This window comes from Lissotriton helveticus, chromosome 4_1 (genome assembly GCF_964261635.1).
Source record: "Lissotriton helveticus chromosome 4_1, aLisHel1.1, whole genome shotgun sequence".
Taxonomy (NCBI): domain Eukaryota; kingdom Metazoa; phylum Chordata; class Amphibia; order Caudata; family Salamandridae; genus Lissotriton; species Lissotriton helveticus.
In genome coordinates, this window is record NC_136063.1 from 778,592,317 (window position 1) to 778,614,565 (window position 22,249).

Consider the following 22,249-nt stretch of genomic DNA (forward strand, 5'->3'; position numbering starts at 1 on the left):
TGAAAAGTCCTCAATTTTTTTTATCTTTATCAGGTGACCCCCCTATACATTGGCAGAGACGGAAACAATGTTTTCGCACATTTTGCTAGGGTGCGTGGCACTTTCCTCAGTGCAGAGAGAAAAAACCTCTCTATTTATGCATTGTCTAAGTTCGGAGGATCTTATTGACAGTTTGGGAAAAGAATGCAGATACAGAAAGAGTCAGTAGAGCAGTACATAATGGTGTTAATGGTGTTAAGGAAGTTGGCCTCCACATGCAATTTGGGGGTAACCTTGGAGGAGCGTTTAAGAGATCAACTGAGGTTGGTTGCACACTTGACAAAGCAAGTGATACTTTATGGCAGAAAGACAACCCTACCTTACAAGAAGTTCTTACGCTTGTAAAAAAGCATGAACATTCAAAAGCTTGTGTTGATACAATATGCAAAGAGGCATCTATAGTAAAGAATGGTGCAGAGGTGTTTACAATGGTTGACTGTAAATCCACTAATGGTAATGCCAACACCAACACAATAGTTAATGTTTTAGGTGTGGCAACTTAGGACACATGGCAAATTTAAAAAAATGTCCAGGATGGAAGGCCATCTGCAGTGTTTGTCGGAGGAAGGGTCACTTTTCAAGGTGTTTTAAGTCTGATGAAGAAGCGAAAACGTCAGAAAAGTGGCGGTAGATGGCAAAGTATGTGAAGAAGATAACATCCTCAGGGTTAAGGAGTGTCCACCATGCAAACACTCTTTTTTATTTATAATATATTATTATTCTCTCCTGTTATCTTGCATAAACAACATACTTGTGTTTTGGATGCCTGCTGGACATGTTCCTCACCTCAGGCAGACCTACATCATCTACTTTTTACATGTCCGCTTGTTCGTGTCTTTTGGAACAAGGTCCATATTTTTAGGTAGTTTATCTACGATATGGTCACATCACGCCTCTAACACAAGAATTAGTGACCTTTTATTGGCAGTTGCTTTTCAGCAAATTACTAAGAATTGGAAAGATTTCACCAAATTATCTTATCAAGCTTTATAGTATGCTATTTGCTATAATCATAGGCTAGGCACAGCGCTAGTACACCCTATTGTCATGGACACTAATTGTCTGTGATTGTGGCTACCTGTTACAACATTCATTGAAGTTAGTGCCAAGTGTTCACTTTCTCTATCCCCCACACAACAAGAGGTTTCCTAACCCCATGATTTTCTGATGTTACATCTTTTACATGCTTAATTATAGTTCATTATATTATAGGGTATATACTATATGATTTTCTTATTTCCATGATTGTCAATCCTCTCTGCTTAGGTAGATCATTTTTTTGATTATACATGTATTCATTTCCTTTATGTATTCAGTCAGTCAAAAAACTTTATTCGTTTTTTGTTTAAAAAACCATAAAAGTTACACAAGTGTAACGTGTAAAAACAGTAAGATATTGACATAATTTAAAAGAAAAAGGTCCAGTACCGCACAATAAACCTTCTAACAACATATATAAATAAACAGTCTCTACATATCCTTACAGTGCCTTGATTTCATAGTTGCTTTTAAAAACCCAACTATAAAAAAAGATACATTCATCCTTCAACAGTTGAAGATACACAAGGTCTAACTTGTTTAAAATTCATCTTTTATTAAAATAGGAACTAAAAAATGCCAACGGGGGACTTCATACAGTTTACAAAGAAACACAAAGGGCAGCAAGTCCTGTGGAGACGTTACGTCGCAGCCGCAGGGAGCTAGCACTTGACCTCTGTTAGCCCCCTTAGGTCTTACGAGCAGAAGGTGGAAGAGATTCATCCGAAACCTAGTTGAGAGGAATTTCTCATGTGTTTTCAGAGACCCCTTGAGATATGGTTCCGTCAGTGGCGTTGATTTGAGAATTAAATACGTCCGAACACTAGGTTTCCTTACCTCCTCTACTTCCTGATCTGCTAGCCTTCGGCTCAGAAAGGCTGTCTTGGTTAATTCCACATCCTTTCTTGCAATGACATCTGGATTGGAAAATAAAACGCCCTGCCCAATCCATTCAAACCCTCTTTTGTCATAGTTAATCCAGGGGATACAAGACACATTATCTAGGGTCATGCATTCTCTTAAAATCAAATGAATGAGGATTAGATCTTCGTTCAATTAACACTTTAACCAGAAAATCAAGGGACGCAGAGCAAGAGTATCACTTAGGTAGGAAACCCCCAATTCCTCGTGGACCGCTAAATTCAAGGTTTCACACGGAACACATAGTAATTATTTAAAAAAAACATTTTCTACTATCTGGAGAGAATCCGTGATAGCGTAACCCCATATTTCACTACCATAAGTCGCTATGGCTAAGCTTTTTGCTTGATACACTTGTAGCATAGCTCTTGTCGGTTTCTTCCCAACTTTAGAGGCAAAGTTAAAAACTGCTGCGTTGACCCGAGCCAGGTCCCCTTTATTTCTCTGAATTATGGGACCCCATTTTAGCTGATCGTCAAATAGAACTACTAAATAGGAAAATACATTTGTGCGGGGGATCTTAGCATTGCCAACACTGAACTGAAAACTCTTTTTCATTTGTTTCCCCACTTTCATGACATAAGACTTTGAATTATTAATAGCCAAGTCCCGTTCTGTCATGAATCCTGAGAATGCAGTTAAAAGGGTTTGTGAACTCATTTCAGTTGTGGATATTAGGACGGCGTCATCCGCATAGAGCAGGACTGGAATACCCTGCCGTCCTACATAGGGGAAACCAGCTCCTGTTGCCCTCAGTGCACTATCTACTTCATTAATATAAACATTAAATAAAAAAGGCGCCAAAATGCAGCCTTGCCGAACCCCCTTCTTGATCTCAAAGTCCCTTGTGACCTGCAAGTCTTGTGAGAACCTGACATTAGCTTTAGTCGATGAATGCAGGTCCTCAAGAAAATTAACAATGCTATTTTCCACCCCTGTTGCCCTCATGGACTGCCACAGTTTGACCCTGTTTACACAGTCAAAAGCAGATGACAAGTCCATGAATGCAAGGTGGACGGTTCCGGGGCCAGCAACAGTGTATTTGCTCTGTATCATGAATAGAGTAGGACACTGAGCAACGGTGGAGCGTCTCGGTCGGAAAGCATACTGGACGTCCAACAGAATCTTATGCTCATCAACCCAAGTTGATAATCTCTGTAGGAGGACGCTTCCCACCACTTTGACCACTTAGTCTATAAGCGAAATTGGTCTGTAGCAGTGGGTACTGTTTCGCCCTTTTTAAAGACAGGGATTATGGTTGAAGAAGCCCAAGACTAAGGACAGCCATTCTTTGAAAATTAGCACTGTGGGGGTGTGGGGGGTTCCCACACTGAATCCCGGCGGTGCTCCTAAGTAGGTATTAACCTTCAATTTATACGGTTTCTATCAGGTTCAATAAATCAAAATGTTGTAGTTCAAGAGAAAGTTTAATTCCATAGTCTTATATTCAAAGCATATAGACTTAAGTGATATTCAGCAGTGATTCATCACGAATATAAGTTCCACAAGAGTGATTTTTCAAGGTCCCAAATCCCAATGCATTTCGGGACTATGTCCCTTCCTCAGGGGATATATAGGTAATCTGTAGGAAAACCAAACACTGTATCAGGGGGTGGCAAACACAACAACCTCTAAAAAGTATCAAATTATATCAGTACAGGTAAAGGGTACCAAGAAATCAATAAGGTGCATGCAGGTAAAACAGGAATATGAAGTGAGGACCGGAGCCCGATGGAACGTGAGTGCAAAAACCAGAGAGACTGGAGTGAAGGTGGTCGAAGGAGAGTAGCGTGAGCATTGCCTAAAATGCGAACGGTTACAGGAAAAAACGAACGGTTATAATAGTTGCCCAACACCCGGTTTGTGTACGTGTTAGTGAATTAACTCTTACCCACACGGTCAGATGATCGCGCTCACACGGGTGGTCTCAGTTGTGAAAAGCGTAGGTGTGGGAAGGAAGAGTGAGTTTAACGGAACGGGTGAAGCGAAATAGAAAGTGGACTGTACCAAATTGCTCAAAGTATAAGATAGTGATGTGATTCCGGCACATGCATTACGTAGAAAGTATCTAATGACCAGGACGGCTTCACAAAGTAGATAAAGTGTTTAAAGTGTTTGGGTACAAAATAACAGACTCAGAGTTGAAAAGAAAGCCCAGAACGCTGGTATGCTGAGGTATAAAAAGGGTCAGCCATCTTGGAACGGGGAAAGCCGTGAGTGAGTGAATGTACTAATTTTCAAAGCTCAGTCCCTCATCTGCCAGAAGGGACTTCCCTGCGGCGCCCAGAAACGTCACACCTGCACCTACGACTACTGATTTTTAAGCATTATCTAAAATTGGTGTGCCACACCACCCACTTTTTCGACAGCCATTCTTTGCCACAGCATTATATACGGACTCTAGTATCGGAGCCCTAAACGAAGGGTCCAACTTAAATAGGTCCGGGGGGATCCCGCCTGGGCCTGGAGCTTTATTGATAGATCGCCGTATAATACATTCCAGGATCTCACCCCTCTAAAAATGTATCACAGAGTCCTTCCTGTCCTGGGTTTCTCTACGAGTGGGCTCAAGCGGGCAGTCAAACATACATTTAAAATGAAGTACCCACTGCACCTATGTAATGTGTGAAACAAGGATCCCCCCTTCCTGATCAAACAGGGGCCCATTCACAACACTCCAGAACCTCGAACTGTTCCTGGGAGTGCAAGAATCTATCAGCTCCTTTCAGGCATCTTCCTTCAGGGCTCGCTTCCGTTTAGCCAGGGCTAACTTGTATTCCTTACGACAGGCACAGATCTCACATTGAATTCTTGGTTTAGCTGACAAAGCTTCCCTCAACATTTTAGCTGCTTTGGAGCAGTGAGAATCAAACCATCTGGGGCCATGTGGGGTGTTTCCTCTGACTGGAGCACATAGCAATTCACCTACTGTTTGCTCTATTGACTCATATGCACCAAGGATCTCATTAGGGGTGGACCTCTCAGATATACATAATGTCAATTCATGGGCACAAGATGTTTACACCTTATTATAGAATCTGTCTGGGGACACTTGGGACCATTTTAGTCTACGCTTTCCGTCTGTCAGTTTCAGAGTACCCCTGCTTGAAACATCCCTAATTTTTGCTAACAGTGGGCCCATCATGTGAACTGTTAAAGGATTGTGGTCACTAAATTCATGTTCCGCAATATTAAAACCGTTGAAGGAGGATTGCAAAACAGAAGAAATTAAAATATATTCAATAAATGATCCCCTGCCGCGCCCTTTAATTTAATAATTTAATTTAATTGCGGGTTTATATAGCGCTAGGATCGACTCCCGGAGGAGTATCTCCGCGCTTCGACCGCTGGGGAACCCGTCCTGGCTCACCCTGAGAGATGGTCCCTAATGGGTATCTCTAAGGTGCGACCAAGCATCCCCGGCGGTCTGGGGGGGGCCGTTGTGAAGATGAGGCAAGCTAATGCCCAGAGTTGCCGAGTGTGGTCCCTGACTAGAGTAGGCACCGAGGCGAGAATTATCGAGCCCGCTGACCATGGTCCACGACCCTGCCGCGTCGGGAATCGAACCCTGGTCCCGGGCCGTCCTCGGCTTACGGGTCTGCCGCCTCTAACCGGTGAGCCACACTTCTCCACCTCCCTTTAAACGTTGGCACAGAAAACTTAGTATGCAGGTCCGTTAGGTACATCGTAACAACCATATCTAATTCATTTAACATATTGTTCAACAGTTCCCCTTGAGGGTGATGTTCAAAATGAAAACCCCTTATACGGGGGCAGCAAAGCTCCGAAATACAGGATGTTGATGGATTACAACAGGGGGGTATGTTAAAATCACCTAAAACCAGAAGGTTATGGAAGCTAGGGCCCATAAATTGTTTAATGGTTGCTCCCCGGATACTGATATTGCAAGCCTCATATGGACCAGCCACTGAATTGTAAAAATTGTCAATTCCCCATCTGGTATCCCCCCTTTTGGCTGTCAATGCAAGAATTCCCGGGTGTGTGGTTGGCATCACCTGCAACTTACAGTTAACAGCCGCAGAAATATATATAACTAGACCACCCTTTGGTCTTCCACTCACCCATGGAGTGGCCGGGACAAAGAAGGCCTAATAGCCTTCCAAAAATAAATCGCAGTCCACTGACCACGTATCTTGGAGGCTAATTGCACTGTATTGCTTTACATAATGTACCCACTGTGGATCTTGAAGCTTGTTGGCCAACCCTGCAATAAAACAAGATAGGAAACTGTTAGGCATCACAACTGGGTGCCTCACAGCTGCCACCCCTGGAGACTCGAGAAGTGTAACTGGTTCTGGCCCAGAAGGTATAGGGACCTTCAGTCAATCAAAATTCTCCAATCCAGATAGAGATGCAAATCTATTGTCTAACACCAATGTGTGGTACCAAACTGCCCATTTTATTCAAGAGCTGGGCTGGGTAAGCCATAGAAATAGGCTGTTGTCTACGAGCTAGTTTGTTTAACCAACCTCCCTGATAGGGTACCCTGAAGCCATTTTCAGACGTGTCCCTGTGAGGCGCTGGTTTATAAAAATAATCCAGAGGTAAAGCCTTGATAACAGATCCTGTTAAGGGAGTGAGACTAATGTCCCTTGATAAAATACGGCCAGCAGTGAAAGGGTTATCAAAATTTACGATAACGCAATCACCTGTACCTAGTTTACGCGAACTCCCAATTCAGCTAACCATGCGTTCCATAAGAATGTTTTTAGATACTCAGGGGCCCAGGGTGGTATTGTGTGTGAACCAATGATTTAATTTATTTATCAACTGCTTATAGTCTTCATTCACCCCATTAGGGAGAGGCGGTACACTCCCCAAAACCACTACATATGGGGTAGATTCGTATGGGAGGTCGATGATTGGGAGACTCGTTAACTGGGGGTCCCTACCCTCTAGCCTCCTTTCCCTGTGAGGCACAGGAGACTCTGGTCTTGTAAAGGACCGGCGTGTAATTACCAGTGAATTTGCACCACTGGGCCTGATGCTATTAAGACTATTATTGTCTATCACCTCACTATTTACTGCAGGCCCCACAGTAGGCCCAACCCCTGCGCCTTCCCACCCAGCTCTTTTGCCCCGTGGATGTATCTTCTTTGTTTGTGGATGTACTAACTGCCAGGATAACCGTCAGGTTGCAACTGATCAGCCCTTCTAGTTTAGCTAGCCTAGCTTCTACTCAGCTTATTGTTTTAAACATAGGATCTATTAAGGTGGATAACATAATTTCAGGCCTTCTCCAGAAATTCCCCTCCTAGGTACTGTCAATTAACTGCCCTACCATAGTCTGATTCATAGAGGTGGAATTTCCCTCTTTACAGGCACTTGTGGACGGGACAGATAATACTTTCCCACCAGATATGCCCTGTGCAGATTTATTCGATTTCGTACACCCCGACCCTTTCTTTTTATAGAGGGGGATTCATTGTTACAATTTGATTTCAGTTTTGCTTTCTGCCCTCTAGTTGTGGCTTTAGATTTCATGGGGTAGGTTCTTGCTCCATAGATGAGCAAGAAACAGAGTTTATCACTATAACTAGGGCAGCAGATGGAGACGGACCCAACCGGGATGGGATACATCCTGGTTGAGAACCGCCAGGGAATCAGGGAATGCAGGGGTTAGGGAAAGTCTACCTTGCGGAGAGAGGGGCTCAAGGGATAAACTTTGTTCAGTCAATTTTATTTCATGAATGAGGGCCGATTCTGCCCTCAATATGAAGGCATCTAAAGTTCCAGCCACACTTTTACCCAAGTTTGGTTTCCGCTTATTCATGGTTGACAACTTCTGGACACACTGAGTTAATTACACAGATCCCTGATAAAGTGAAAATTCGCATTTAAAGGCAATTGCCTAGTGCAATATACAATATACAATGTGCAAAATAGAGGCCAGTACTAAGACACGAATTAATAAAATAACAAATGTAAAAACTCCTCAAAAACCTTATTATTATACTCAAAAAGTGCTAAGTGCTTATACAATAATACAATAATTAGCAGCAGCATGTATAAAAACAATTAATCAGTTTAGTGACTCTAAAGTGCAAAGTGCGGTACAGAATCCTAACTCATAGGACAAAGTCATAGTCCCAGATATCTAACTGGGCCAGGTTTAATGTAAAAAAGTGCAGTCAAGCCTTGTCCATCAGAGCGAAGTACTTTGGGGATATGCAAATATCAGCACAGCACCTTAACTACCAGCCACCTAAAATGACGGTAACACCAGAAAGTCAACAGTACCTGCAAGCAGACTCCTACGCCTGCACAGAAATCCTCGGTGACAGATGAAAGGGAGATGACCCTGCCCTGCCTCTTCCTGGTGATGAGGAGCAAGGACGAGTCCGCCCTTGGCCCGGGCTTTACCCGGGCGCTGCCCGTGTGCGTCCCGCGCTGCAGGTGGGCAGCAGCACTTATGATGGGGCTGGAGGCGTGGTGTGATGCTGCTCTACCGTGCCAAGCAGGGGCTGCTGGTACTTGTAGGATGTTCCCCTCACAGCAATGGATGAGAGCGTGGAGCCGGTCCCCTCACGGCATTTCAGGAAGGCACCCAAGCCGTTCCCCTCACGGTGGAGAAAAGGTCTCAGACGCCGTTCACGGCAAGTACAGGCATCTGTAAGCGCAACCCCTTTATGTATTCAATGTTACCTCATGTGACTTTATAATGTCATTTTGCTTGCTGTATTGGGATATGCTTTTTCTTCAAAAAAAATGTTTTTTTAACTTAAAAGGAGTGTCTTGGTGAAGGGCCCTTTAAAAAAGCCTTGGTCAATGATGTGTCTGTCAACTGAAGGTGGGCGGAGCCCGCAGAGTTGCTCTACACAGAATTCCGTGGAGTTGCCTAGAAGCTCCTTGGAATTCCCCGGAGTTCCTCTCTGCCCTCCCCTTTAACCTGCCCAACTGCTGACGGGAAGAAGAAATTCACTCTGCCCTGAATAAGTAGATCACGCTCACAGAACATACTGCCAGCTCATCAGATGAAAGTGCCGATCGCTCCCCTCCCTGCCTCCCGCCCGCCCCCCCCAAGAAGATAACATGAGTATGTGCCATTCTACCTCCCAGGCCTCGGACAGCCCAAAGACCATCACAACACTGGGGTGTCAGGTTTCTAAAACAGGAGCAGCCCAGCAAGTCATCGTCCACCAAAACAACAACACACCAGGAGAAGCAATTACAACTGGGCAACTGGGCAACTGGAAGCTCTGTGGGCAAGAGCCACCCTGTGAGGAGCCAATCAACCACATACCTGTGCCACGACCGGTTGTTCCTCTGCAGCCAGAGTTTACTGGGATAAATCAAGCGCGCTTCACCTAGAGCGGCGGCACTCAAAGTACGGCCCGCGGGCCAGTTTCGGCCCACCAGGTCACTCCATGCGGCCCCCATGAAAAACAGCAGGCATAGACACAACACCATTTTCCCACCCGGAGCCCCCGTCCTCACCTGCCTCCCTGACGTCACTTGCTCACCCTGCCTTTGAGACCATTTCCTGTGCTGCCTGTGAAGGCACGCAACGCCCATTGAACTCAAAGGACTTCACCCACCCCCCCACCCCTCCCACGTCATGTGTGTCAGCCCGGGATGAGACAGCTTCCCGGGCGCACACAGCCGCACCGCACCCGAGCACTTCACAGGTCTTTTAAAGAACTTTTGTTTGTTAATGAGGCTTTGATGTCCCCCCACTGCCCCCCTGATTAAAGCCCCTGTAGCTCCACTCTGCCTTTTTCTTGAAGAATCAGCACCCCAAAAAATATTTCTTAGCCCCCCGGAATTTGAGACTAGTTGCGCCTCTGTGCCTGTGCATGCTGCCCACAGTGTGGCCTTTTTAATGTCTCAATTGGTCCTGGTAAATCAGCTGTCTCTGTAATTACATTTCGGTTTTTATGGCCCCAAGTTAGGTTTCAGCCAAGCCCGGCCTTTCCTTGTTCAGGCTTTCAATGCCCGCACGTGGTGTAAACAAAATAAATAAATTGAGGATCCAGCAATGTCCTAATGTCGATCCGTGGACTGCGCCTAGCCTTTTGTTTTATGGCATGGCTTTCCATGAGATACCTACGGGCTCACTGTTGACAACAGTGGTGCTAGGAAAAGTTTGCAGGTGGAATTGGGATAGGATGCAGTTTATACACAACATTATATGCCTAGGAAGCAGCCGGATAGATATATATAAATCAGAGCTTCCCCACATTTCTTACAGGCTATTCAACTTGCTTTGTGCATTACTCAAGAAAGTGTTTTCATTTATAGTCATGGCCCAGATGTAGCATCAGTTATTTTATGCTGCAGAATTGAACAGCAAATAGTTATTGGTTTTGGCACTCGTTAGGTATAGTCAGAGCTGAGGGGACAGGAGGACAGTTTGTACATAGAGATGAATAGACATAGGCAGAATGAGATGGTAGAGGTAAGGGGAAGGGGGAGAGAAAGGAAAACGTAGGTACTGGCAGACTGTATGAGTAAAGCATAAAAGCAGAATGAGAAGCGCAGTGAGGAGGTATGGAAAGTTTAGGGTTTAACAGAAGAGAGCAAGGGAGTAGAAGCAATGTGAAATATGAGCGCAGAGTAAGGGTATTGCTGGTTATGAGGAGTGTAAGGGGGCAGGAGCAGAGTAAGGACAGGCAGAATAGGCTGCTTTACATATAAGCACTATATTGAGCGATATATATGGAAGGTGAGTACTAAGTCAGGGACATGGGCAAGAAAATAGTGAGGGGTACAACAACAATGGAACCAACAGCTATGAGCTAGCAGCAGAGTGAAGGGAAGTAGTGGAGTGAAGGTGTAGAGCAGAACTGCAGGAAGAACACGGGATTGTCTTAATAGGGTGACCTTCAGTAGAGTGAAGGTGTACAGGCACAATGAGTGGGTAGGCGTTGAGTGACGCAATAAGGCACAATGAGTGTGTAGGCGCAGAGTGGTGCATTAGTGTGCAATGCAAGGTTAGGCATAGGATGAGGTGTTAGGGGCACACTTAGAGGGTAGGCAGTTTGCTAGCTTATGAGGAGAGTGAGAGGAATAATGCTGAAAAAAGTATACAAATGTGGCACCAAAAGGGTGTCACCAGATAGGGGTACACTGTGATGAAGGGAGAGCAGGACCAGCATTAAAACATCAAGGTGTGGAGAGAGAATGCAGTTTAAGAACTTGGGGCCAGAGTAGGTGTAAAATGACAGCCTGTGAGCATAGTGAAATAGAAGGGCCAGGAAATGAGTAGAAGTAGAGTGAAGAGCGGTGTAATCATGAGGTGGAGAGTCAGACAGAGGAAGCTTAGCAAAGAGGTACTGGGAGCAGATTGTGATGATGGGAATGGAAAGTGGGGGTAGGGACAGTGTGAGGGGCATTTATTAGATAAGGAAATAACCATGGGTAAGAGGAGAGGCATAACAAGTGGTGTACATTGAGGGTAAAACAATAGAAGTGTAAAGTTATGACAGAGTGCCAGGCTGCAGGACAGGTCAGGAAATTATTAAGACCAAAGTGGTGGGATGAGGGGGTAGAGTAGAAGAATATGGCAAGCATGAAACGGTCATAAGGTAGGGTCAGAGTCAGAGTGCAGGGACAGAGTGAAAACCAAGGATCACAGCAGACCCTAAGAGCAGAGTAATTGAGTGTGGGGCTCAGGGAAGAATAGCAGTAGGCATGCTGCCTGATACATGCATTATTATTAAATGATATGCCCCTACCTGAGATTATAGTCATTTTGTAGATGACACTACAATACCTCTGCTGTATTGTTGGGCAAGCTCATTTACTAGGAGAAGGCAGCGTGAGACACAGCACGTCTCTTGCCCATTATGCTGGACATTGTGCCATTTTAAATGTGCATTACAGCCCAAGTACATGAAGGCATGTAGTGTTTGGGCCCAAGCATGCACATTACAGCATGGGGCCATTTATGCTTGTACTGTCTCGGTCCATTAAGAATATGGCTGCCTGCTGTCACTAATGCTTGTATTGCCTGCGGTTACATTCATGTGGTAAGTTTCATGAGCTGGGGTGTGCATAGCGGGCTGGACAGAAGACAGAAAACCTACCTCTATCAATGCCCTTTGCTTTCACGCTTCTGAGTTTTGCTGGATGATCTTGGGGCTTGGTATTACAAACACTCAACAGACCCATTGAGGGTTGTTCGTAGCGACTTTAAGAGGCATAGGGGTATGAGTTGTGTCTTCTGAGAGACAAATGAAGAGCGTGTCCAAGAATCTGCGCAACTGAGGGCCAAAGAGCAGGGAACTGGGTTTTTGTAAAAATAAGGCAAAGATAGAAAACTATGGTTAGAATCACACAGACCTCATTAAAAAAACATATATTGATAGCATTTATTCGGGATAAATACACAAATATATCGCATTTCGAAATACAGCACTGTCTAGTCATGATTTGAAAAGGGGGTGATTTTATTTTCACCCCAGTAGCCCTGCCCCTACTGACCCCGCCTCTCCCACCGCCCCTGCCTCCATCACGCAGGCCCAAATGTGCAGCCTTCGGTCACAAGCCAGACTGTAATTTTGGCCCCCGAGAAAAAGTTTGTGAGTACCCATGAGGATCTGAGATGAAAGATGCTTAGTTGCAGTATTTTAGAAGATGCATTCATATAATAGGAAGTGATGGCAGACAGTTTTACACTACAGCCTCAGAGCCCGTGTCAGGATACAAATAATGTTTGTAAATGAGTAATGAGCTGTGATTGATGTTTTTTAAATATGACACTTTGATTACCAGTGAAAACAAACCACTAGCTCACAGGCACTTGTTCAAATCTGGGGACTTACTGGAGACTGCAGGAAGCAAAAGTTGCTTTTTCCAAGGTTTGGCAGGACTGAAGCAGCCTGATCCAGAGCATTAGCAGCACGGAAATAAAGATTACCTCATGCTAGCATCAATCCTTTGTAAATTATGATTGTGTGTCAAGGTCACATGCTTAGGAAAGCTGATCTTTCTTAATTTATTCATGTATGCTTCCTTTCCATGAAGTTTAAAGCAATAGGAAAAGAAAATGATTAGGCTAATGCGGACTGCTTCCTTGCAGATACTGTAACATAATTAATAATTATTAGACATATCTCTTAGCCCTCCACACGTAAGAGATTCCAATGATTTACACTATCTGGTGCACGTTGTTCGGCTTTGTTTCAATAAAATCTTTGCGCGCAGGTGCGTTAGAAAGAGAATTTAAGTAACTTACCTACATTTCCTTAGATTCATTCACCTTCTTGCCTGTGCCCGCGCTGCAGGCAGTGTGTTACGAGACTGCTCAGTAATTAACTTAGGACTCCAGGAGGACTGGAGCAGGATGTTGTCACTCTCAGCTGTTTCCAAGGGGGACTTTCTCAGGGGGGTTTTCGAGGTGCAGCCGAAGGGGCAAAGGCAAACAGTCAAACAAATGACCCATTTAGTTGGCACTCGTGGCTTTAGTGTGGGTGGTCAGGTTCCCCTTTTTAGAGTGGGGGAGGCCACACTGGAGTGGAGATTCAGTTTTTCGAGTTAAGCAGCGTGGTTAGTCTGCTGCAGAGAACTGAAGGAAGTGGAGAGTCCAACTAGCCATTGCCAAGCACAAGTTAGTGGGGGCTATACATCGGGCAAAATCTGAACTCTTTTGAGTTCTTACACTGTTTACTTTCCCAACATAGCAGGCACCACGCCTACAATAATGGGGGTGGGCTGGCGCCAGCAAACTCCGCTACGATTTGCGAGAGGCGGAGTACTTTTGCAGAACTTCGTTCTCCAAGCAGATCGCAGAGTTTGCAAAACTGCGCAAAGCAGATCTTACTCCCACCTCGCCGCCAAGACATGGAACACCCTCCCCACCCACCTACACCAGACCCAGGACCTGCTGACCTTCAGGAGACTTCTCAAGACCTGGCTCTATGACCAGTAGCTGCCGTCCCTTAGCGCCTTGAGACCCTCACGGGTGAGTAGCACACTCTACGACTCCACAAATTACTGATTGATCGATTGATTGAAAGTCCGTCAGCGTAGCGGAGCTCACCGCTGACCATTACTGTCAACATGCTTTTCGACTCCGGAACTAAGATTACTCTAATCCCAAAAATATATTTGAGCAACATTTGTTTACTTATTGATGGTGAGACAATAGATCGCTTAGGGTATTTTGGGGGACAATTGATTTTAAAGGAAGGATCATTCCTGCAAAGACATATGTGTCAATGAAAGGGGACTTGTTAATGAGTTGGTTTAATCAACGGTATCCGTATGTATATTTGGATCCTAATGAAAACCCCTCTGTGTGTTTGAAAGAGATTCTTTCTGTTAGATGAGCGAGTGAAATTTGGACCAAGGAATTTACAGATATATTTAAGAAAGAACTGGGTGTCTCACAGATTACATGACCTGAATCAAACTTTAAATTGAATGTCATTCCTAAGGAGGCAAGGGTGAGAGGGGTGCCCCTGTTAGTAAATGAGAGTATGAGAACTGAACTGGACAAACTTTTGGTTCGGGGAATGGAGTGTTTCAGGAGGTTGAAACCACAGAATGAGTAACGGCCCGAAAGGCCAATGGAGAGGCTAGGCTTTGCATTGACATGAGAGAACTCAACAAAGTGGTGGTGGTTGATCATTACCCACTCCCTAACATCAATTAGATGTTGTGCTCTCTTAGGGGTGCAAAAATGTTTTCTTCATTAGACTTATCTTCGGCCTATCATCAGGCCAGACTTCATCCTCTCTCTCAAGATCTCACGGCTTTCGTCACTCCATTTAGCAACTTTACATTTTTGAGGATGAATGTTGGTCTTATTTCTGCAGCATCTGTTTTCAGAGAGCAATGGAGGGCATTTTTTCGGGGAATTGAGGGAGTAAAGATCTATCAGTATGATGTTCTGATTGTTGGGGTCGATTTTGAAGCGCATGATGGAAGGTTGAGATCAGTGTTGAAGAAATTATTAAATGCTGGTCTCACACTTAGGTCAGACAAGTGTAAGTTTGATGTTGATGAAATTGAGTACCAGGGACGTCTAGTGTCAGCTTCTGGAATAAGGCCCAAACCCTTGCTGGTTTACTCCATCTGTAAACTAGCATCACCCAAAACCAAGGAAGAGCGTGTGGAATTTTTGGGGATGGCCGAGTTCTATAATAAGTTTGTGCCACATTTTGCTGATAAGACCTTCTGCATGAGTTCTTTGCTTAGGAAAGGACACAAGTTTGTATGGTGCGATGGTTGTGAGAAGGAATCTGTGTCCATTATGGAGCATTTGTGCGAAGCCCCATATCTGGGAATCTTTGAACTCTTGAAATCTTCATATGTCATGACAGATGACAATTCAAAAGATGTAGGGGCTGTTTTGGTGCAAAAAGTGGGTAGTGAGGACAAAACGATATTATTCTTGTCTAGACCATTAAGAGGAGCTGAGTCTAATTGTGCAGTCGTTGAAAATGAGGCTCTGGGTGTTTTCTAGGCAATGCACAAGTTAAGAAAGTTTCTGTGGGGTAAGAAGTTAAAAGTATTAATGAATCACAAGCCTTTGAAAGACGTGTTTACCAAGAAAGGTATTGATTTTGTGTTGCATCGGATAAGAAAATGGGCTGTGGCATTGAACGAGTTTGAATTTGAGTTCCCATAATTTCCCCGGTTCTTGTAACATCTTGGCAGATTTTCTTACCAGGTTAACATATACGGAGGCTGAGGTCACTGTAGAAGGTAATTGGTTGGAGGTGAAGAGTTTTAGGAAGAGATCAATGCTTGTTTGATCAGTGAAGGGGCACTTCTGGAGAAAGAACGGAGGGACTGTTTAGCCAATGATCAGTTGCTGCAAAGAGTCCTGATGTATGTTCTATGGAAATGGGTGGAGAAGAAAGATTGTGAGGAAGAAATAAAAGGTTTTTGGCAAGTCAAGAAAAAACTGGCTGTTGTTGAGGGTCTTCTCATGAGAGGAAGCAAGTTATTTCCTCCTTGTAGTCTCAGGGTCAAATTGGTGAAGGGTACTCATGCCAGTCACATGGGCATCGCAAAGACTAAGGAACGGATTGAAGAGTCGTATTGGTGACTGGGTATGGACTTGCAGATTGAAAGACTGGTTTGAGACTGCAGAGCATGCTCAAACAGTGACAAAATTCTGAAATGCAGGGTACAACCTATGGTGATAGGTACACATGCTACTGGTCCCTGGTCCGACATTGCAATCGACATCTTAGGTCCAGTCAGGTTTAAAACTCAGGAGAGGTATGTTTTGGTCTGTCTTGATTTGTTTTCACGATGGCCTGAAATTAAGATTTTTGAATCTGTGGTAGTAATAGAGTTTCTGGGGGAATTATTTGAGCAGGAGTGTTTCCCGCTTTCTATTTTGTATGATAACGGAGTGCAGTTTACATCAAAGGTAGTGGAAAGTTTTCTGAAAGAGAGGGGTATCATACATAAGAAAGCAGCGTTGTATCGCCCAGAGAGTAATTGTGTTGTTGAGAGTTTTGTGAAGGTACTGAATGAGACCTTACAACAAGAGCTGGGAGTTAGCCATGAAAAAGAAGGTACATGAGTATAGATTTACACCACATTCCTCAACTGGTGTTGCTCCATTTCGTTTGTTCAAAGGCAGGATTGCCAACACAGAAGTGACTCCATCATGGGTCGCAATCAAGAGAAGGTTTGTGCATGATGGTGTTGGTGACACTGAGGGGTGGAAAGAAAGGGAGAAGGCAAAGATGTAAAAAAGGAAAGTTTGGTATGATGTGAGGAAGGCGGTGAAGAGGACAGTTGTTAATGTTCCCAATTGGGTCAGGATCAAATCTCCACGGAGGTATGGAAGAAAATCCAAATTTAGTCAACCTGTTATGATTCTCAAATTGTTCAAGAATGCGGAGAGAACACATGATCATGATCTGGAATCTAAACAGGGTGGCTAAGTACCAAGCGAAGGCTGTGGACTCCAACAAGCAAGATGAGGTTAGTAGGCCTTTTTATATGAAAAGGGTTCCGCTTCGCTTGAAGGACTGTGTTTAATGATATGTGACTAGCATTCAGTTCCTTCATTATAGTTTCTTATTTATGCGTTGTTTTTTTTATTTTTGTTGTGTTATAAAAGGGGAGGTGTAGTGGAGTTTTACACTTCTTCTAGCTCCATTGTTCTTGGTTTCTAAGTGATGATGTAGGGCATCACAATGATGGTGGTTGTTACTGAAGACTAACTTCCGCCTAATGTCATGGAAAGAAAATAGCCTAGGTGATAAGATCAAGAGAGGGTGGTATTACAAGACATCAGGAGACACTCCTCAGATGTGGTCCACCTCCTGGAGATGAAACTGGCGGGCACTACTTGTAAGGTCATGGATAGATGGGGGTAAAGGATGTTAGCCCACGCAAGATACACTACTGGTTCCAGGGGTATGGATATCCTTTTTAAAAAATCACTCCCAGTCACGGTCCACAAAACTTGAACAGACACAAACGGGCAAAACGTGGCTCTCACTGGGACATGGGAAAGGATAATTGTGAATATTTTTTTTGTGTGTTTCCCTTCTAGACTGTAAGAAACAACAGTGCCTGACTAGAGCTCACTAATACTTAGTCTTCTGGAGGGGGAGCTATTTATGGGATGGGACTTAAACCTGAGCCTCAGCGAGGCTGATGAATGATGGTCTCCTCGACATGTGACGTTGACAGATCGTCCGTTGGCAGACTTTCTCAATGGTATGGGTCTTGTGGATGTGTGGTGTTCTCTTAACCCCTCGACGCAACATTTCACCTTCCACTCAGGGCCCCACAGTAGTCTTTCCAGAATCAACTTTGTACTGACCTTGGCTCATCGTCCTACCTGCTTCTGTGCAATTCAACATTTGGCTAGAGGCATCTCTGATCATTCCCCTCTCCGGGCGGTGTACAGTCTCGGTAGTTTAGTGGACCTGTGAGTGATTATGCTCAGCCCCTGGCAGCTTAAGATTATCAAAGTGAAGGAGGGCCTCGTACAGACCACAGAACTTTATATTTCAGAAACTGAGTCAACAGTTGACTCAGCATTTGCATTATGAGAAGCCTATATGACTGCGATAAAGGGGCTTGGTCTTTCCCTGATCGTAGGCCACAAGAGGGACCAAAGGTTCAGGTTGGAGGCACTAGAGAGTGACATTTGGATGTTGGAGGTGCAACTGATGCTCCGGGACTAATGGGAGCCAAACATAAACTGGCACTTAAGAAGCAAAAGTATTGTGGAATGGTGACTGAGGCAGACAGGGCCAAGCACAGAGTGACTTTACACCGAGTTTATGAGATGGGAAACAAAGCAGGAATGCTCCTTGCATGGCTGGACAGAAAGGAGAGGGTGAGCTGATTGGTACTGAAAATTCATCCTGGGGAGTAGAAATGGGAGACTGAAAGATTGGCAATAGCCAAAGTCTATGTCTCCTCCTACTGTCATCTTTACTCCCCATCTCAGTCCGGGACAGCAGAGACATACCTACGTCTTGAATCTTGCTAAGCACTATGATGCTGACTCTGTATCTCACACCAGCATACAAAGTGTGGAGTCTATAGCCTTGAAAAAGGCTGCTGGGACAAGGTATGAGGCATGGTTCAGTGCATTGAGGAAGCGGGGCAGAGCCATCATCTCCAGTGTTCTACATTGCTCCACAATATCGATAAGGGTGACAATAGATGCATATTGTTGAAGAGGTCAAGGTCAGCAGTGATAAATATACCCAGGTATTTGAAACCCTCCGTGACTACGTGGACCGCACAACCCTGAGGCGGTGCATCTGCTCAACTATGAAAAACATAAATTAGCGATTTCTTCAAGTTTATCACTTATACAGAGTTGCGGCCAAATGCCATAGCTCGATGTCATCCACGTAGAGTCAAATTCTGTCTTCTCACTGGTTAGTTCAGCAGATTCCTCAAAGCAGGGTTCAATCCAAATCCAGCATTATGGAAAAGAGGAGAGGGGAGAGTTGGCTACCCTGTTGGGTACTGTGTTGCAAGCCAAAGACCTGGGAAGCCCCCCACCCATTTACCATGACTTGGACAACATTAGGAACAGCAGGAGAAGTACCCAAGCCATGAACTTGGAGCCAAATCCAATTTTATTCAACACTTCAAGCAGGTATGGCCACTCGACCATGTCAAAAGCCATGTGGGCCTCCAAATAGAGGACTATAGCATATTTCTCAATATGGTGCGCACGACTCAGCACCCTATGCAATCTCCTTTGATTGAGTGCAGTGGTGTGCCCAAGCACTAAGCCAGATTGATCTGGGTAGACCAGCCCATCAATAACCTGTATTAAATGGGAGGCCATGAGCTTGACAGGAATATTGATCTCAGTTTTGAGGAGTGATATAGGGCCAGATGTATCAACATTACATTTTGCGAGCCTATAATAGCGAACGTTACCGATTCGCTGTTATAAACAGTCAAAATGCAATGTATGTAGGAATCTGCAAATATTTAGCGATTCCTGCGCTTTCCTCATTTGCGACTCGCAAATTGCGAGTCGCAAATAAGGAATGCGAAGGGATCGCATTCATTTCTATAAGCCAAGAATCCCATAGGAATGAATGGAAATTGCATGTGCAATTTGCAGTACCCATTAGGTGCTCGCAAATTGCCCATGCAATTTTAAGTATGCAAGGGATCCAAAAAGACACCCTGTTGCACCCCTGAAATGTGCATGTGTACACATGCGGCGCACATAAGGGCATGTATGTGAGCCACTTGACACTTTGAAAATGCAGAAAAGTGCATTTTTCTAGGAAATCGCAAATTACAACCAATTAGTTGGTGGTAGTTTGCGATTCCTTAAAGCAATATCGGAATTTGTGATGGCTATTAGAATAGCATTTAGGGAATCGCAAATTGTAATCCTATAAATGCGTGCTCAAAATAGGGAATCGCAAATTTGGCGATTCCTTCTTTTTCAAGTGGGCTTTTTCTTCCCTACATTGCACACTACGATTTTGCGATCGCAAAGGGTGAAAATCTGCGAATTTCACTGTTTGCAATTTTGCCTGATACATCTGGCCCATAGGTCTTTAAGACACGTAGTCATCTGGTGGTTTGCCGTCCTTATGTATGACTATTATGGTAGCCACCAGCTGGTCACTCGGGAGAATTCCCTAATCCCTGCACTCCCTGAACATCTTTAATAAGTACGGGACAATTCTTTGAGCCGTGAATTTGTAAAGTTCAATGGGCATCTCATTAGGGCCGACTGCCTTACTGGAGTTCAGCTCGTAAATTGAGCATACTATTTATTCTTCTTTGATATCACTCTCCATGAAGATATTATCATCTTCTGTAAGTGAGGAGAGTGCTATGTCAGCTAGCAATTCATGGTATGTCTCTGCTGTCCCGGACTGAGATGGGGAGTAAAGATGACAGCAGGAGGAGACATAGACTTTGGCTATTGCCAATCTTTCAGTCTCCCATTTCTACTCCCCAGAATGAATTTTCAGTGCCAATCAGCTCACCCTCTCCTTTCTGTCCAGCCATGCAAGGAGCATTCCCGCTTTGTCTCCCATCTCATAAACTCGGTGTAAAGTCACTCTGTACTTGGCCCTGTCTGCCTCAGTCACCATACCACAAAACGTTTGCTTCTTAAGTGCCAGTTTATGTTTGGCTTCCATTAGTCCCGGAGCATCAGTTGCGCCTCCAACATCAAAATGTCACTCTCTAGTGCCTCCAACCTGAACCTTTGGTCCCTCTTGTGGCCTACGATCAGGGAAAGACCCAGCCCCTTTATCGCAGTCATATAGGCTTCTCATAATGCCAATGCTGAGTCAACTGTTGACTCAGTTTCTGAAATATAAAGTTCTGTGGTCTGTACGAGGCCCTCCTTCACTTTGATAATCTTAAGCTGCAAGGGGCTGAGCATAATCACTCACAGGTCCACTAAACTACCGAGACTGTACACCGCCCAGAGAGGGGAATGATCGGAGATGCCTCTAGCCAAATGTTGAATTGCACAGAAGCAGGTAGGGCGATGAGCCAAGGTCAGTACAAAGTTGATTCTGGAAAGACTACTGTGGGGCCCTGAGTGGTAGGTGAAATGTTGCGTCGAGGGGTTAAGAGAACACCACGCATCCACAAGACCCATACCATTGAGAAAGTCTGCCAACGGACAATCTGTCAACGTCACATGTCGAGGAGACCATCATTCATCAGCCTCGCTGAGGCTCAGGTTAAAGTCCCATCCCATAAATAGCTCCTCCTCCAGAAGACTAAGTATTAGTGAGCTCAAGTCAGGCACTGTTGTTTCTTACAGTCTAAAGGGAAACACACAATACAAATATTCACAATTATCCCCTCCCATGTCCCAGTGAGAGCCACGTGTTGCCCGTTTGTGTCTGTTCAGGTTTTGTGGACCGTAACTGGTAGTGATTTTTTAAAAAGGATATCCATACCTCTGGAACCAGTAGTTTATCTTGCGTGGGCTAACATCCTTTACCCCCATCTATCCATGACCTTACAAGTAGTGCCCACCAGTTTCATCTCCAGGAGGTGGACCACATCTGAGGAGTGTCTCCTGATGTCTTGTAATACCACCCCCTCTTGATCTTATCACCTAGGCTATTTTCTTTCCATGACATTAGGCGGAAGTTAGTCTTCAGTAACAACCACCATCATTGTGATGCGCTACATCATCACTTAGAAACCAAGAATAATAGAGCTAGAAGAAGCGTACAACTCCACTACTCCTCCCCTTTTCTAACAGAACATAAATAAAAAAACAACACATAAATAAGAAACTATAATGAAGGAACTGAATGCTAGTCACATATCATTAACCACAGTCCTTCAAGCGAAGCGGAACCCTTTTCATACAAAAAGGCCTACTAACCTCATCTTGCTTGTTGGAGTCCACAGCCTTCGCTTGGTACTTAGCCACCCTGTTTAGATTCCAGATCATGATCATGTGTTCTCTCCGCATTCTTGAACAATTTGAGAATCATAACAGGTTGACTAAATTTGGATTTTCTTCCATACCTCCGTGGAGATTTGATCCTGACCCAATTGGCAACATTAACAACTGTCCTCTTCACCGCCTTCCTCACATCATACCAAACTTTCCTTTTTTACATATTTGCCTTCTCCCTTTCCTTCCACCTCTCAGTGTCACCAACACCATCATGCACAAACCTTCTCTTGATTGCGACCCATGATGGAGTCACTTCACTGTGTGCTCGTGTCCCTCCTGAGGCGGAAGCCGGGAGGTCTGTTGTGCATTTATTCTGTTTTTTAAAACTTACTTGACACTTAGCTTGATTACAAAGCTTTTTATTCTCCTCAAACC

General features: G+C 44.5%; 1 protein-coding gene across 1 annotated transcript in view; it reads right to left on the bottom strand.

Annotated features, from left to right (window-relative positions):
- The window catches only part of LOC144828064 (histamine H3 receptor-like), a 120,745-nt gene extending 98,859 nt beyond the window's left edge, over window positions 1-21,886 (bottom strand). Inside the window, exon 1 of the mRNA XM_078686201.1 lies at window positions 21,797-21,886. Coding sequence (XP_078542327.1) covers window positions 21,797-21,886 — 90 coding nt within the window. The remainder of the gene's footprint in view (window positions 1-21,796) is intronic.
- Window positions 21,887-22,249: the final 363 nt, after the last annotated feature.